This window comes from Cricetulus griseus, chromosome 3, assembly GCF_003668045.3.
Source record: "Cricetulus griseus strain 17A/GY chromosome 3, alternate assembly CriGri-PICRH-1.0, whole genome shotgun sequence".
NCBI classification, from domain to species: Eukaryota; Metazoa; Chordata; class Mammalia; order Rodentia; family Cricetidae; genus Cricetulus; species Cricetulus griseus.
The window spans coordinates 250,956,726-250,974,773 of record NC_048596.1 but is presented as its reverse complement, the minus strand read 5'-3'; the positions used below and the strand labels follow the sequence as shown (position 1 = coordinate 250,974,773).

At 43.1% G+C, this 18,048-nt stretch overlaps 1 protein-coding gene across 3 annotated transcripts in view; it reads right to left on the bottom strand.

Annotated features, from left to right (window-relative positions):
- Positions 1 to 9,894: 9,894 nt before the first annotated feature.
- Positions 9,895 to 18,048, bottom strand: part of Mboat1 (membrane bound O-acyltransferase domain containing 1) — a 104,072-nt gene continuing 95,918 nt past the window's right edge. For 2 of the 3 annotated variants that reach the window (XM_027409310.2, XM_027409309.2), the window contains 2 exons: positions 16,749 to 16,900; positions 9,895 to 11,115 (listed from right to left, as the gene is read on the bottom strand). In XM_027409310.2, the coding sequence (XP_027265111.1) occupies positions 10,995 to 11,115; positions 16,749 to 16,900 (273 nt within the window). In that variant the 3' untranslated portion in view covers positions 9,895 to 10,994. Of the gene's footprint in view, positions 11,116 to 12,447; positions 12,476 to 16,748; positions 16,901 to 18,048 lie in introns of those variants that run through there. The other variant, XM_035442884.1, reaches the window with a different exon arrangement.

The following is an 18,048-nucleotide window of genomic DNA, read 5'->3' as shown; positions in this document are numbered from 1 at the left end:
GAGCTATGAGGACCCAGGAGGAAAGAGGACAGCCATGTCTCAGAACAAACTAACCCTGATGACACTCTCATCTCAGATTTTTATTTTGAGACTGGGTCTCATGTAGCACAAGCTGGCCTCAAAGTCTCTATGTAGCTCAGGAAGACCCTGAACTTCCAATCCTTCTGCCTCCACCTCCAGAGTGCCGAGATTACAGGCATGTAACATCATGCCTGCTTTGTGTAGTACTGGGGCTCAAAGGCAGGACGACATGTCTGTGCTAACTAGGCACTCCAAACTGGGTTTCCTGCATCCAGGAATGTAAGGCAATGGATATTTGTTGCTTAAGACACACAGTGTCTGGTAATGGGTAATGGCAGTCCTCCACAATGCAAAGTTCATCGTAGAAGACTGGCCCTTGGTTGCATAGACAATGACACCACATCTTTTTCAACAGAACCAGAACCTCCAGGAAGTCACACAAAATAAGGCCTAAGAAGTAGGGAGTCCCAGAAACATAGATTCAGCTTACTGGCCTTACTCCACCCAGACCCTAGTGGACAAGAGCAAATTGTAGCCACAGCTGTAAGAGAGAGGACTCAGAAGACATTCAGAGCCAGTGGCTTGTCACCAGGGCCACCTGTACTGCTCATCTTGGTCTCTAAATACTCAGCACAGAGAAGTAACAACATAATCTTGCCATGGTGAGTAAAGTTTCATATGTTTAGCTAATGTTGGTCCAGAACTGATTTGACTCAGGGCTTTGCTAGATGTGAGGACAGAAGGCAACACAACTGGTCAGCTGCTAGTCTGGCTGCAAAGAGGCAAATGACATCAAAAGAACCAACGCATATGATATTATCAAGCGTCAGTGAGCCAAATTTAGAAGCCACCCAATGGAGAATACAGTCATACTCAATACTCTGTCTAGGAAATAGAATTGCTATTTCTTCTTTCACCCTCTGGATCTAGTCTTTCCCTGGAATATGATGCTATTTCAATTTCTGCTTTACAAGTGCATACCCCCCCCCCAAAAAAAAAATCACTATCTGCTTCTGCTGCTGAAGATAGTCCATACAGGAGCAACTGCAGGCCTGAAAGAGGGGTGGAAGGAGGTGGGTTAGGAGGAACAGGGAGGGGTGGGCTTTGTGCTGTATACAGAAGGAGCCAACAGGAATAATAAATAGCAAGGGCCTGGTGTATGGTCCAGGAGAAAGTCCTTGGCAACAGTGTGGAGGACTCAAGGGAAAAGGTCACTGGTGAGTAGGCAGAAACTTAGTCCTGGCATTTGCTGCCTTTTCCAGAACTGTACAGTGTCAGCTGCAACTGGCTGCAGCTGAAAATGCTGAAGCATCATTTTGTTGGTAAAGCAAAGACAATAGAAAGTGCAGGGCAAATGGCTGACTGTAGCTGTCAACTGCTTACTCTAAATTTTAAAATCAAAAGTGCTTATCAGTGGGAATCATCTTTGTCTAAGAACAAAGGGGACCATCGGATCCTAAGAGCCGTATGAATTCAGTAAGGCTTTTCTCTAAAAACATGCTTCTCTGTCTAGAAGGCCACCCCTCAACCTCACTGGTGGGCAGAGAACTCCAGCATCAGGCCACCTGAGACCCAAGGGAATGACTGGGAAAGCCCTTGATGCAAACCCTGCAAACCCTGACCAGTAGATGTAGATTTTTTAAATCAGCATATAATATGCTAGATACCACCATATGACTGACTGACATATTTCATGATTCTGCCTTCCCCCAGCTCCCCTAGTCCCCTGTTACCTCTGTTCCCTTTCTGTGGCCCCTCCCCCCAGGTTCTTTTCATTGTTCATGCCCTATGTATGCTCTGTCACCCACCATCCTTCCTCATCATCTAATATCCTCCTCTCTTGGCATCCTTTCCAGAGTTTTAGATTTTCCTCATGTTACACTTGTTCACATGCACACATACATTGCATGCTAGGGTCCACATGTGAGGGAGAACATGGGGTTTGTTTGTTTGTTTTCTGAATTTGATTCACCTTGTGTAATATACTTTCCACATCCATCCATTTTCCTACAAGTTCCATGATTTCACTTTTTTCCACAGCTAAATAATAATCCATTCTATGCATATACCATATTTTCACTATCCATTCATGTGTTGATGGACATCTGGCCTGGTCTGACATTCTATTATAAATGCAGCAGTTATAATCATGGATGTGCAAGTGTTTTTGTGGTAAGATACAGAGTTCTTTGCGTATGCCCAGGAATGGAATAGCTGGGTAGTATGGTAGATCTATTTTTAGTTTACCGAGGAACCTCCACACTGATCTCCCAATGGCTGTATTAAATTACCCACACACACCATCGGTGCATACAGGGTTCCCCCCCACACACATCTGCTCTAACATCTGTTCTCAGATTTCTCGGTGATAGACATTCTGACTGGGGAGAGGCGTTATCTCAAAATAGTTGCATTTCCCCAGTGACTAGGGATCCTGAAAACATTTGTAAGTACTTACTGGCCATTTGTGTTTCTTCTTTTGAGAACTAGACAATCCATTTCACTAGCTCATTGGTTGAGTAGCAGTTTTGTTTCTTTGCTGTTTCTGGAGTTCTGTGTAAATTTTGAAGTCTGGCTGGTGAAGGTTTTCTGCCACTCTGCTGGCTATCTGTTTTGTGTTGCTGACAGTTTCTAACTGTGCAGAAACCTTTTTAATTTCAGCTAGCCCTATCTGTTGGCCCTTTGGGCTAGCACTTGCCCTACTGCAGTACTTTTCAGATAGTTCTTGCCTACACAAGTATCTTGGAGAGCACGCCCTCTTTGCTTCTAGCAGTTTCAGTCTTTGGGATGTGAATTAATGCCTTTGATCCACTTCAAGTTGATTTTTTTTAATTTTTTGTCTTTTGAGACAGGGTTTCACTGTGTAGTAGCTCTGGCTGCCCTGGAACTCACTCTGTAGACCAGTGGCCTTTAACTCACAAAGATCCACCTGCCTCTGCCTCCCAAGTGTTGGGATTAAAGGCACGTGCCACCACTACCTGGCTCAAGTTGATTTTTTACACAGAGTGAAAGACGTGGATCTAGTTTCGTTGTCCTGTGGGCAGCCACCCAGTTTTATCAGCTCCATTGGTTGGTTAGGCTTTTTCCACAGCATGTTTTTCTAAAAAATTATCTGGCTATAGCTTTGATGGTTTAGTTTCAGATCCTGTCTTCTGTCCCATTGGTCTACCTCTTTGTTTTAATACCAAGCTGTCTTTGTCTATAGTTCTGTAGCATAATTTGAAATCAAAACATGATACTCATTGTAAAAACTTCTTATATTTTAAAAAGTGTTTTGGGGATTTATACATGAACACTGTATTTACATCATTTCTCTCTTCCCCACCAGTTCCTCCTGAGTGTCCCACCAAACACACACACACACACACACACACACACACACACACACACACACATCCTACTAAATACAATTACTGTTGCTTATCTGTATATGACGTGTTTAGGGCTGACCCCTTAGGATTGGATAACCTATCAGGGTGGCTTGTCCCCAGAGAACACCGATTCTCCCTCTCTCAGCTATCATTGATTGCCTGTAGCTCTGTCTCCCCCAGCCATGTTGACAACTGGTGTTTTCATTATTCAGGTCCTGCGTAGACAATCATCGTGTTAAGATTTCATGGCTGCAGCTTCCTGTCATATCTTATCTAGAAGACACTATCTCTCAGCAGATTTTCTGGTCCTCTGACTCTTACAAACTTTCTGCCCCTCCTTCCATGATGTGCCCTATGCCTTGCCTGTAGAGATTGCATTATAGATGGATCAGTTGGGGCTGGGCAACACATGCTTTTGAGGATTCGAGAGGGTGGGGGGAGTGAATAGGAACCCTCACCTCAGCAGTTCTCTGCATTTGGTCAGTTGTGGGTTTCTCTAACAGTTCCTTTCTGTTGCAACAAGAAGCATCTTTGATGAGGGTGAAAGCTACACTTTCTAGGTGCACAGACACATGTTCAGAAAGTAGTTTACATTATACTGGTTTAGAAAGTATACTTACTGATATTAGTAGGGTCTCCTGTAGCATCCATGACCTCATCGGCTAGGCTAGTCATAGTACCAGGCCAGAATTCCTTCCTACTGAGTGGGGCCTTAAGTCCACTTAAGAAAACTGTTGGTGATGCCAAAGATCAAAGTGTCAATACTGTACCATTATATCGTGCCAGGATGGCCATTATTGTCGTTCTTAGGCTTTTTTACAGCTGGATAGGAATATTGATTGTGTTTTCCTAGGCAGCTTGCACAGCACCTTCGAATACTATGAGAGCTAGTCTTCAGGTAGGAGGTTTGCTGGTTATGCCAGCTCCATTCCTCCAAGTCCTGTGTTTGAAGTGTGTGATGTCTCAGCAATAGGGTATTACTTTTAAATTCTGGAAGACAACCAAGGGCAGTGTCAATTGCCTACATTGTTTTGGGGAGCTCAGAGACTTCCCTAACCAAGAACTCAACTGGAAGTTTCCCATCCTGGGTCTAGCTCATTAATTGTTGCCATTAATTCCTAGTCCTTTGCTACACCATATCTTGAAAGCCTTTGCTTCCTTCCAAGTTTCACATTGAGCTGCTACTCATCTTCAAGGCTACAGGATGGGAAATGAAAATCAGAGAGCTCTTTTGAGAACCACTGTCCCAGAAGTGAGGCTGTGTTAGGTGTTTTCCACAGGAAGAAAGCACATTTGTGAACAAAACACTCTAGTGGATAAAAACACTATGCCTTTACATTCATCTCAAGTATGAAGGAGCCTAGTGATGCGTTGGGCTGAGCACTAAAATCTCCAAGCTTCTGTTTCCTTAAATGCAAAAAGGCAAAACCATGCCATTAATTCTGACCTGGTTACACATCAGCATTCTGTGGACAGATAATTAATAATACTGACTCTGGGCAGAGCCCCAGACACACTCAACCATGATATCTGCAGAGTGAGCCTCTGGGATGTTTGTAACTAAGGTCTGTGAAAGCATCTTCAGGGAACTGATGAGGTCCTGAGTGACTATGTGTGGTTGACATTAGCGTGGCCATGTCAAGGACAACAATGCCTCAGACCCATGGGAGTGGTAAAGACGTCCTCAGGTCCGACTCCAGGACATGGAAAAGCCTTCCTCTGGTTCTGTGAATGCTGAGTGTGCAGAAAGCTTTGACCTACACATAACTCCTCCCTGATGTTTGTATCCTGAGACTGCTCTCCCACAGAAACCATGCATAGATACTAGCTAATCCCTCCTCCTGATGCTGTACATAATAAGCTTGCTGAGTTTCAGGGTTGTGAAATAGGTGCCCTCTGTCGGAGCAAGCACAGCCCATCCAATCCCAGCTTTTCTGTATGTGTGTCTGTCCTTCCTTCATCCACAAGTCACTCCCTGTCAAGTTTCCAGGACCAAGTCACAAAGGATGTAGCAAGCATCCATTAGCTTCATATCCTAAGATTTCTTGCCTTATAGACATGTTTGGAAATGCAAACAATAGGTACATAGCAACCTTCAAAAACAGGCTGTTTCTTAGCCAGTACAACTGGGGATCTTTACTGGAGGCTTAGCTAACACTAGGCATATCTTGGTCCAATCTTTAGCTCCTTCAGTGTTCTCTGTCTTATCCAGTCTTTTCTCCTTTATCTTGCCATGTTAATCAAAATTGGAACCAAGTAGAGTCTTTTCTGGGATTGAGAACATTTCTAGGGAGCTGTGGGTGTGGTTCAGTGGTAGAACCTGTGCCTAGCAGGCATGAGGTCCCAGTACTGCAAAGATAAGTCTCTCTAGCTAAGAGACAAACAACCCAGCAACTAGACACCTTCCTGTGTTTAAAGGTCACCAGACCAGTCTACCTACTAGGAATTCTCCTTCTTGGACCTCAAACTTCTTTTGTTGTGTCCTTGCGCTCTGTGCTTAGGCCTCCCACAGTGTCTTCATTTCTAGAAAAGTAACTTGCTTTTTCACAACAGGCTTCAAATACCCAAAGTCTAGGGAAACCTTGGAACCTTTACATATCTGAAAATACATCAAGGATCATGGTAAACAAAAGGGCCTTTAGGAACAAAGGTGGTGATAGAAAAACTGTATCTGTAACATCAGCTAACTGGCCAGCATGGCTTCCACTCTCCTTCTCTACTCCTTGAGTTCCTTAGCTCTCCTCCCCTGTGAAATGGAGGTGAGGATTAACTACTGTTGCAAAACACAGCTCTCAGCTTAAATGGTAAAAGATTATTCTGAGCCATATGAGTGAGTGCTGTCCAGGAACACAGAATCATGCTGCCCTGAATGACTTGCTCCAACATGGAAGTGGTTGCTTGAACTTCTACAGCACATCAATTTCTCTACACCTTGCAAGCTTCCACTTGGCAGAGCCAGCCAGTGTACATCTGGAAACCTCTGGGCCAGGTGAGTGCTAGAGTTACTCTAGGCGCCAAAGGTGTCTGTTGCTCTGAAAACAGGCTCTGCAGTCAGATGTAAAGTAGACTCTTGGCCCAACCCATCCAGAATTCCAATCCCAGTTTGTCCACTATCTGGGTGAACCTTAGCCTGCTACTTGTTTTAACTAGAGTTTATGGGAGGCCACCATTTTGAACTGAGTTTCTATACAAGGCAGTAGTAATCCAGATCAAACCAGAATGCAATCAGTCATGCAAAGGAAGCAAGCAGATTTCCAAACAGGTCTGTTTTTCCTAAAAGAAAATTCCAGTCAACTTGCCTTTATGTCATATGAAACACCCCATGATTCACTTGTTACAAAAATATAAATAACCTGGAGCAACCTGATGTTCCCCTGATTTCCCATTGTTTCCATGCTATAGACCTGCTGTCTGCCCTGCTCACTGATAGCTCATTCTATTTGGTCACCAGAAGCTGTTTGGTTAATGAACCACAAATAAAAGCCAATTGGATCTCCAGCTGAACCTGTTGTAACTTCATCTCGACACCTGTAGTTCCTGAGCCTTGGCTTCCATCTCTGCACAGACAAGGCCATTGCCAAGTTCACAGAACTGTAGGAGAGAAAACAGGTAAGAAGAAGCTGTTCATGGATGTTTCTGTTCCTCTTCACAGCCAGGAGTAGGCAAACATAGGGTGTTTGACAGAGCTCATGTGAGCTGGCACTTTTCTAGAAAACCAACTTTCTTCATGGGCCTCATGAAGTCACTTGCTGAGCTTGAAATTACCTCTGCAGGTAACCATGCAAGTGGAGCCCGATTAATGGCACAGCTAATGCCCTGACTGTTTGCTTTAGGTCAATGTGTCTTTAGATGAGGGCAGACTTAACTTTCTGGACAGCAGGATGGAAGGTGGTACAGTTGCTGTCCAGGGTAGAGCATTGACCATAAGAAATAGCGGCTTGAAACTTGCAGAAAAGCAGGGGTAAGGCCACCAATCCAACTGCTTTCTAATTTGGGAGTGCTGCATGGGCCCAGGGCATCCCTGTGGTATAAGAGTCTGAACCGTATCTTTCTTGGATCAATGTGTAGGGCAGAGAATGTGTCTCCAGCATCTTTTACTTGCAGTGTCTAAGAATGTCAAGCCCACACCAAATACAACTCATCTGCCAAGTAAATAAATGCATTAACTAAAGCAGTTTCAGACTATGTAAAGTAGCTGTCTGAATGATACCCCACTCCCACTCCTGAACACGCTTCCAGCATTCTCTACAAACCTAGGCCTTTACCTCAATAACTAATTTTTAAAAGCAGAAACATTTCCCAGTACAAACGCAGCTCAATCAAAACTGTCAAGAACAATGACACATTAAGTTAATCCATTCAATCTTTCATTCACTCAACAAACACTTATTAAATCTTCATTACATAGCAGGCACTATGCCAAGGGCCAGAGACAATGGGAAAGAAAAGATGACATATCTAGACCACAAGGCATTGATTTTTTTAAGCTTCCTAAGTAGTTCAGATGTACAGGAGAGGCGAGAAAGTGAGTCATTCACTCACTGCCCACACTTGGGATGTACAGCCTGAGCCCCACCACTTCCAGGAACAACTGTCAAATCCTGTATTCCTGTGCTAGCCTCCTCCCAGCCTTCCCTCTTAACCAGTTGGAATCTCAAACTGAATTCCTTACCGCTTTTCTCAAATACTGAGTAATATTGTTCCTTGGGGCTACCTAAAAAGTCAAGTACAAAAACAAGAAGCAAAAAAACTAAAACAGACTATTTTACATTTGCCTTTAAAAACAAATAAAACCAGGAGCTGGAGAGGGTGGCTCAATAGTTAAAAGCATTGCTGTTCTTGCAGAGGGCACAGGTTCAACTTCTAGGACCCACAACCATCAATAACTCCAGTTCCAAGGAATCCATGTCCTTTCCTGCCCTCTGAGGGCACCAGGCACACACATGGTGCTCATACATACATGCAGGCAAACACTCAAAAACATAGACTTTTTTCATTTACCAAAAGCAGAAAATGTAGTGATTTCAACCCAACCTCTCCCACCCCCCATCCAACTCATTTTAATTAAATGCACCTTATATCACAGACAGCCTGGAAACTTAAGGCAACAAATATAGTTCCAACTACTTGTTAAAACTTGGGCCCTAGAGAGAAACCATAGGGACACGGTTTTTAGAGAATAAGTCTGACTTTCCCTTCTGTGTGCTGTCCCTTCAGAGCCGATGAAAAGCCTCACAGAAGCGAGCTAGCTGCCCAGCAGCCGCCTCTCAGTCCATCACCAAAGTTCTTCTCTCAGAAGTAAGATGCTTACATAGGGAGGGCTGCTAAGAAAGAACTTCTCTCAATATGGATCACTCATGCTTCACGCCAATCCTGATGGTTACTGATCTCTTCAGTGTGAATTCTTTTTCCTGTTTGTACCTCACAATGTTCCTGCTGGAGGCTCTGGTATGTTTTAGGCACTTACGTCCCACCCTTTATCACAAACACTGTTCTTGGGATTCTAAAGTGGGCTTGGCCCATGAGTTCCTGGTTAAAATGGAATGAGCCTCATACACTGGGTTCACATGACTTAACAACTACACTGAGGAGGAACTCCAGGTCCAGGATACTCTGATCCTTGCTGCTCAGCCATAGCATGCAAGGAACTCCCACTGGTTGTTGCATTCTCCCCATCACCTTCAGCGTCTGGTGTCTACTTCCTCTCGATTCCTGCTGGCTCATTTGTTCGTGTTTCTGTGATATTGGGAGGAGGTGATGCCTATACTGAACATATATAGGCATCTTTCTTTCTCTTTCCTAAACATCACACTATAACAATAATTTACCCAATATTAGGTATTATAAGCAATGCAAGGACTGGTTAAAATACACAGGAGATTATGCATAAGTCTTATGCAAATTATGTGCCATTTTGTGTACAGAACTTGATCATCATTAGACTCTGGAATCAGGAAGTAGTTCTTGAACCAATCCCCTACTGATACCTCAGGGAGGAACTACTGTCCACTTACCCAGCACCAAGGCGGATAAATAAATGCTTTCAAAGTCAAGGTATAAGGCTTCCTGTATGTATCAGAAGGGGTACATCATGGAAAAGCCCATGGCTAGGAGCTCACACATGAGGGCCCTGGATTGAAGTCTCATTTACATCACTAATTCTGTGACACAGGGCCACTAGCTAGTGTCTGTAATCCACAGACCCTTCCTTTGTAGGGGAAATAAGTCATACTTACAACGCTGTGAATGAAGATAAGAAATCATATAAAGAAACCATAACTGTCCCCTTCCTGACACACAGTGAGCACTGACCTTGCTACAGTGCTAAAACTTAAGACAAAGAAAACTTCAGCTGTGCACACATATGTGAAAACATACACAAGTCGACCCAAGCAAGAAACAATTCTTCCATTCTTCCTAAAATAGAAATATATTATTTATTCAGTGAGAAACTAATTTTTTTACCATCTGATCAGAACAAATTTTCAGCTCCCAGGACACATCACTGAAGCATATATTTTATTATTATTACTATTATTATTATCATTATCATTATTATCATTATTTTCCACATTTTAAATATTATGTTACCTTCTTTCATAGACTATTTTACCCAGTGGAAATCCCCCAAAGGAGCCACTGCACATTCATAATGAAGACGGAGTAGAGCGCTGCCATTCAGCTGCAGCTTCCCAACGTTTACTTAAAATAAAGCTGAATTTAATCCATTACAAGAATCAGCCTGTGTCTACACATTGGCCATGATCACTGACACTTCCAAGATATGCAGGGAAAAAAAGAGAGCCTCTACCTACTGAAAGCAATTATTTCTTGAAGAGGCACTCAGCCACCTTTGACAGTATCAGTGTCTGGGTGCCTTCTCGGGGCCAACACAGGTCAATCTAGCAGATCAAAGCAGGTGAAATGGAAACCAGTAGCCCCCTCCCCAGCTCCTGGGGCACGCAGGCAGAAAACTTTCTGATTTCCAATCTTGGCTCAGTTCAAAAGGAAAAAAAGGGAACGATACATTCCTGGGGAAAATAATGCAGCCTGTTTGAGGGCACACCAATCCATTCAAGCATTCAGGGATAATCATCCCTGTTTGTGGAGGTATTTTTCAATACCCTAAAAACATCCCTCTGTAATCACTTCCCTTTGAGGGCTTCTGGACATAGGAGTTGTGTCCACAACCAGGTAAGTCACACATCCAAGGGTCCAGAGTTGCCAGGGAAAATCATGCCTGGGAATGTTCTAATTCCAGAAATCTAGGACAAGTCGTCTCAGAAGACACCTCATAAGTACTGGAGGCAATGCCTGGATCCACGCATCCAGATTTCAATAGATGGAAATGATTTCAGAAGAGCTGACCCAGTGGCCTGTTCTACACTGTATCACTGAAAGGCTCTGTAAAGTATGAAGACAAAGCTAGACATGGTGATTTTTAACTGTACAAAAAAAAAAAGGACTAATAAAAATATTCCCTGCAGTGAAAAAAAGAACATATGTAAACATCTCCTCCAAGTCACTGGAGGACCCTCAAGCCTGTCCATTGTGTCTTCCCAATGTCCTGCAATTCTGTTGTTCTGCTTCTCTCTGTAGGTATCAGTCTACCTTCTTCTTTACAGAATTTGCACTTTGAGGCTGCCTTTGAGGCTGACGTGGTTTGATTGGCAGGAAAAAGATTATCAGCAGACTTACGATGTGTAAGAAAAAGAACATAGACCTAGAAGTAAAAACACAAGAATTGACTTTCAAAGATGAGCATACACAGAAAACATACAACATACATGATGGCATCATCGTCATGGGGCAAGAAGAGGCACTGTGTTCAGTAGCAGCATTAGCAGTAATTCGAAATGACTTGGGCTTGCCATGTACTCCTCGGTTTGGTAGGCAAGCAGGCCTACCAAGGATGGATGAAACCACAAAGCTGGAGGAAGCAGAGATGGACAGGCACAGCACTTCCCCATGGACATAATCAGACCAAGAGAATTAATGTATAAAACCAGGCATTTCTGCTGTTCAAAAGCTGAGGATGGCAGAGCACAGGAAGCCCACTCTGACCTCTAGTCCCAAGCACAGCCTCATCTCTCATGTACTTCTCAAGACTGGCAAGTTCTAGTCTACCTTGGAAACTGCAAGGATCCTGACTTAAAAAACAAAAACAAAAACAAAAACTTTTATTTTATGATTTGTTGTGGGGAGGCTTGCAAAGTGTCACAGTACATGTGTGGTCAGAGGACAACTTTTAGGAGTCAGTTCTCTTCTAGTATGGATTCCTGGGATCGAAGTCAGATTGTCAGGCTTGCACATCAAGTGCTTTTAATGGCTGGACCATTTCACTAGTCCAGGATCTGTATTTTGAAAACTGCATTTAGAGCTTGAAAATAGCTTCCATCTAAACTAGTAAGAACCAAGTTTTACTTTTGACAAGTGCTGACTGCCATTGGCACAGTGTAAATGCCAGGTCAACACTGGGCATAACCTGTTAATAAATACATGTAACTAGAAATTGTTTTTGTTAGCATAACTATTTGAGATCCATTGGAAAGGCTAAACTAACACTTTAGTCAACTCCCTCAACCCTGCTTGCCTGTGCTCTTACTCTCTCTCTCTCTCTCTCTCTCTCTCTCTCTCTCTCTCTCTCTCTGTCCCTTTCTTTTCCCACCTCTCTCTTCTTACGTTCCTCCCTTCTCTTGATGGGAAGGACTGAAACTAGGGTTTTGTGTATGTTGGGCAAGCACTCCATCACTCAGCTGTATCCCCAACCACTCCAATGTTCTCTAAAGATGAAGGAAAAACAGTTAAAAGACAAGAGATCCATAGCTATGTGTATAACAACCCTCGGTAATGATAAGGCCAAGTGACTCACATCTATCCTAAGCTGTTCCACCTTCAGCAAGAGGAATGACTCCCTAAAGATGTTTATGGGGTAGTCAAGAGCACTGCTGTATCTTCCCTTGCTCATTTGTTCCTTAAACACCAACTGCTAAGATGGATGAAGCACAGGGTCACGATATAGCTTAGTGGTGGAGTTGGTGGAGCACTTGTCATATGTAGAGCTCTGGCTTCAATTCTCAACACTTAAAAAGAAAAGAAAACCCAAAAAGTACTAAACTGAGATTTCCAAAAAAGCATGAGTTTCTTTCCTGTCCTGGGAGAAAATCAACAGAAAACGCACAGTGGTCCTTTGGTACCCATAGGGCAACAGTACCAGCGCACTTGCTTAGGCCCAAATCTCAAGACACTCCATTTCCTTTATATAGCAGTACAATGCTTACATATAATCTCTACAAGCCTCTTCTATGCTTTTAACCACCTGCAGTATACTTAGAAAACCAAATACATTGTAAATGGCCAGAGGAAAATAACAAGTGGATAGTTGTGTACATGATCTACCATAGACCCAGCTTCCTCTGGACTCAACAGGACTAGCCCCACCTTGAAGAGAATGGCTGCAGTGACTTTAAGAAGACCCTGGTCTACAGTAATGATGGTGAATAAACAGAATAACACAATAGAAAGCAAAGGATAAGGGAATGTTTATACTCCCTTTTGGATACTGAAAGAGTATCGAATGATGCTTCCCTGAGATTCCAATCACTTCTCCCTCCATGCCAACTGTGCTCAGGATATTAGATATACAAAATGACTGGGGTTTTGCTTTTCAGTGGTGAAACCAACATGCAAATCACTGATAGTTTGGTAAATAAGCCCAATAAATTAATTGACTCCCCATCTGAACTCAAGGGATCTTTCTTTAATCTGTCACCTGTTTTCTGGTGAAGATGTTTCTTCATGGTTTTCAAGGAAAGTCAAGAGAGAGATTATCCGTATGACACAGTGTCTTAAAAATATTCTCAGCCCATGAATCAGAGGGTCAACTGGGTATCATGAACAGCTGCTTAAACAGCAAAGGAGTAGCAATCGATCATCTAACTTAGTGTGAAAAGAACACAGAGTGAAGGGAGCATAGACTGGATTCTCAGAGGTCATAGGCAGGGCTACGATAGACTACAACTTTAAAGTGAACACACCTAAGATAGTTTGTCCTTCTACTTTGCCCCATTTCCTGAGGGACACAAGACAATTATGTTAACTTAAATCCAAGTACACAGTCAAGAAAAGGAAACTTCATTCAAGAAAAGTTTAGTGACCTTTCCTGACAGTCTATATCTCCTCCAAAACTTTGTGGAATGTTCCCTCTTTCTATAAGAGAAAGTCTCAAATCAGCTATCACTATCAAGCACACTCAATACTGACTTTGGTACTACAGGCATAAATGGTGTCTGTTCTCAAAGAGCTGACCATTTATAGTTAGTTAAAGAAAGGTATACAGGAATAGAGAAAGATAAAAGCCCAGAGGAAAAGGTAGATGGGATAATTTAAGAAAAGCTGGCTAGAAACAAGCTAAGCTAAGGCTGGGCATTCATTAAGTAAGAATAAGCCTCCGTGTGTATTTATTTGGGAACTGGGTGGTGGGACCCCCCAAAGAGCAAAAGAGCCAAAAAGAGAAAAAACAAAACAACTATAGTCTCACACAAAGCATATCCAAAATGTAAATGCTAAAGATGGAGAACATCTGAGAAATGAATTTGTACACAGCTGTCCTTCACTGCTGGTTGGTGAACTTAACCCCAAACAATCTACAGATCTGCAAGGCAACTCCACTCCCCCTTTCTAAATGACCATGGCATTTGAATTTCCTTTTACTAGATCTAAGGTCTCTCTTTAGAGTGAGTTAGAGCTAGACAAAGGGCTAGCTGTGCAAGCATGGGGACTTGAGCTTAGATCCCCAGCTGTTACAGAATTCCTGCCCCGTTCCACAGCTCAGAGTCCCCAAATAAACACACAGATGCTATAATAATTAGAAAGCCGCTAACTGCTGGCTAGGGCTTCTTATTGGCTGGCTCTGTCTTAATTATTAATCCATAACTATTAGTCTAAGTATTTCTACATGGCCTTCTCTTACTGGAGAACATTTCACTCAAGTCCTCTCTTCCCAGGGATCACATGATGACTGCTTTCTGCGTATATTTCCCAGAATCCTCCACATCTCCTAGACCCACCTATCTTGCTGCCCTATTAGCCACAGTGTTTCATTCATCAACCAATAAGAGAAACATATGTACAAAAGACATCCCCATCACCCAGCACACATATTAAAAAAAAAAGCTGGGCATTTGGATATGTCCATATGTACCTGTAATCCCAGTATTGGTGCAGGGTTTGTGGCTGGGCCTGGGAGGCAGGTGCAGAGTCAGAGATGATTACCTGGACTAGGCTTAGCCAAAATATGGCCAGAAGAATAGATAGTCTGAGAAAATTCCACATGAGCTCTGGATGCAGTGTTAAATCTAGTCTACCTGAAAGTTGAACTTCTGAAACATTTAGGCTTCAGAAGGAGGACATTCAGGGGCAGCTGCCTCTCACACTTTGGAGAGAAAAAGAGAGACAGGGACTGGGAAGCAGTCAGAAAGACTTCGGTTCCTTTAGTTCAAAGCATCAACATGTCTATACATCAAGGCTTGGGTACAAGTCAACAATAGCATTGCTCGTTTCTAAGTCACTCTTTATAACGGGACCAGGTTAAAAAAAAATTATTCCAAATCCTGGAGTCCAGTTATAGAGAGGGAGGAGTGATGAGCAAAGGGGCCAAGATCATATTGGAGAACCCCACAGAAACAGCTGATCTGAGCAAGTGGGAGCTCACAGACTCCAGTCTGACAGCTGGGGAACTCACATGAAACCGACCCAGCCTCCCTGAATGTGGGTTACAGTCAGAGGGCTTGGGCAGTCTATGGGGCCTCTGGCACTGGAACCAGTATTTATCCCTAGTGCACGAATGGGTTTAGGAACCCATTCCCTATGGAGGGATACTCTCTCAGCCTAGATACACTGGGGGAGGGCCTAGGTCCTGCTCCAAATGATGTGACAGACTTTGATGATCCCCCATGGGAGGCCTCACCCTCCCTGAGGAGTGGATGGGGATGGGACGGGAGGGGGAGAGGGAACTGGGATCGGAATGTAAAATAAGATTGTTTTTAAATAAAAAAAATAACCTTGGGTCTGGGGAGATACTCAGTTAGTGCTCACTCACCACATGAGCATGAGGACCTGAGTCTGACTCTCAGAATGCGCATTAAAAAGCTAAGTATGTGCTTGTTTATTACATGCCTGTCATCCCAGTGCGAGGCAGGTGGAGGTAGGAGGATCCCTGGGGCTGGCCTATTCCGTAAGCTTTGGACCAAATGACAGCTTCACCATATGTGTGTGCGTGCGTGCGTGCGTGCGTGCGTGCGTGCGTGCGTGCACGCACGCACACACACACACACACACACACACACACACACACACACCCTCATGCGCGCACACACACAAAAGTTAATCTGGAAAGGCCTGTGACACCCACTAAATAATGCATGTTAGCATTTACTGTGTAGAGGTACTGACCTATGTCCTCTGCATGCTCCTCACTCAGTTCCCACACCCATTCCTAAGAGGGCTGCTTTGAGGCATTCTTAGCCTCCTTTCACTATGAAATTACATGGTTTCAAGGCCAAAGGCTCAAGCACTCCACAGTGGGAAAAAAAATTAAACATGAACACAGGTCATAGTTCATTTGGTGCATAGACTTTCAAATACAAGACCTGACAGACCTTTTCCTAAAATCTCTGGTCCCCACCCTTGGCTCCCATATCCAGCCATCGTGCACATCTAGGGATACAAATCCCCATGCACACTCACCAGCATGACATCTCAGCAAAAGGCAGAGTGCTTCTGCAGGCTGTGCAAGTCAGTCAACCAGCAGCAACACCCTCTCACCTCTCTTCGATCTGTCTGTGTCTCACCTCTCCAACACAGCTTAATCCTTAAGAAAAGGAGCCAATGGCAGGACATTCTCCCTTTGAGTTTGAGGGAAGCATATTTACAGATTCTTTCCTCACTTTTTGTGTGAGACAAGATCTCACAGCCCAGGCTCAAACTCAGGATCCTCATGCCTCTACTTCCCAAGTGCTGGGATTACAGATGTGCACTATCTTGCCAGGAGAGTCCTCTGAGTTTGTTCTCTGTATCTATCCCTTCTAAATGCACGGCCACAAGAGCCCTTTCACAACATTAGGAATGACCAAAGGGGTTCTTGTCAACCATCATCACGGTATTGGAGCTCATGTTGGTATCTTTGGGACAGCCATCTCCTCTTAAAACTTCTACAGGCATTTTCACAGTCGAGTCACAGCAATTTTTGGTATAATCCCTTAGAATGTTGATTCATCTTACCAACTCTGAAGTCAAAAAAAGATAAATGTACTGTCCATCAACTGTAGGCATCAACTGAGAACACTGGAAACTTACTTGTATAAACTGATGGTTGGCTCAACTGCCAACAAGACAAAGGGTGCTGCCGTGTAAGAGATGGCCAACTGAGTGGCGGCCCAGGTAACTACGTCATAAGCAACCTTTCGAGCTTTGGAAGAAAGGAAGTGATGTCTGTAGTTGTTCCTCACCTGCAAACCAAGAAGGTAGAAGTAGGAGGCAGGAGTGAAAACTGAAATAACTTCCACTTAATCAGATACACAAGAAGCAGGACCACAGAAACACAGGCCAAAGAGCATAACCCACCATCTGAGTTCCATTTTCACCCAAAACCCCACTGTAGCTTTTTGCATTACATGTATGTATGCATGCATATATGTATAAATATATTACATTATATTTACATTAATACATGATATTATATATAAATATATATTATATATATTTATATATTATATATCATATATATTTATATAATATATATATATATATTTTACCATTCTCCCCCCAAAAAAGTTTAAGAACTTGGCACAGAGCTGGGGGGGGTGCACGTCTTTAGTTCCAGCACTCAGGAGGCAGAAGCAGGAGGATCTCTGTCAGTTCAAAGCCAGCCTGATCTACAGAGTGAATTCCAGAATAGCCAGGGCTAGACAGAGAAAAATCCTGTCACTAAAAACCAAAAAAAAAAAAAAAAAGAAGGAGGAGGAGGAGGAGGAGGAAAGAAAGAAAAGAAAGAAAGAAAGAAAGGAAAGAACTTGGCACAGAGCCTTCCAAAGCCTTTTCTATTTATATATTCTTAAAGGCACTGGTGAATTTTTTTTAGCTGGTTTGATGTTTTGTTTGTTTGTTTGTTTGGTTTGGTGTAATCATTGTAGACTTTTTTTGCCATGTCCACAAATATATAAATATTAATCTTCAATGTAATTTAAGGTAATTAGGGGAGAGTTAGCTTGTCTGCCTGCTCTTTTTTGCTGTTACAGTTTTGTGGCACACACTCTTATTGATAAGTCTCTGTGTTACACCTTGTTTCCATGACTACAAGAGTACAAGTATCAACTATAACCACAACTAAAAACAACTGCTATTTACTGCATGCTTCCTTGTGTAATGTCTGTGCTAATACTGTACATGGATTGTGTCTGTTGAGTCTTCTAGCAAGCCACCAGCACTGCCTGGTGAAGCAAAGACATTTCTTAGGCTGGGGATGTGCTCAGTTGGTAGTTACTATGATACACAAAACTCGGCACATCATGCTTCTTAAAACTGGGTATGATGGCATAGACCCATGGTCCTGGCACTCCAGAAATCCAGAGGTGGAGGCAGAAAGATCAGAAGTTCA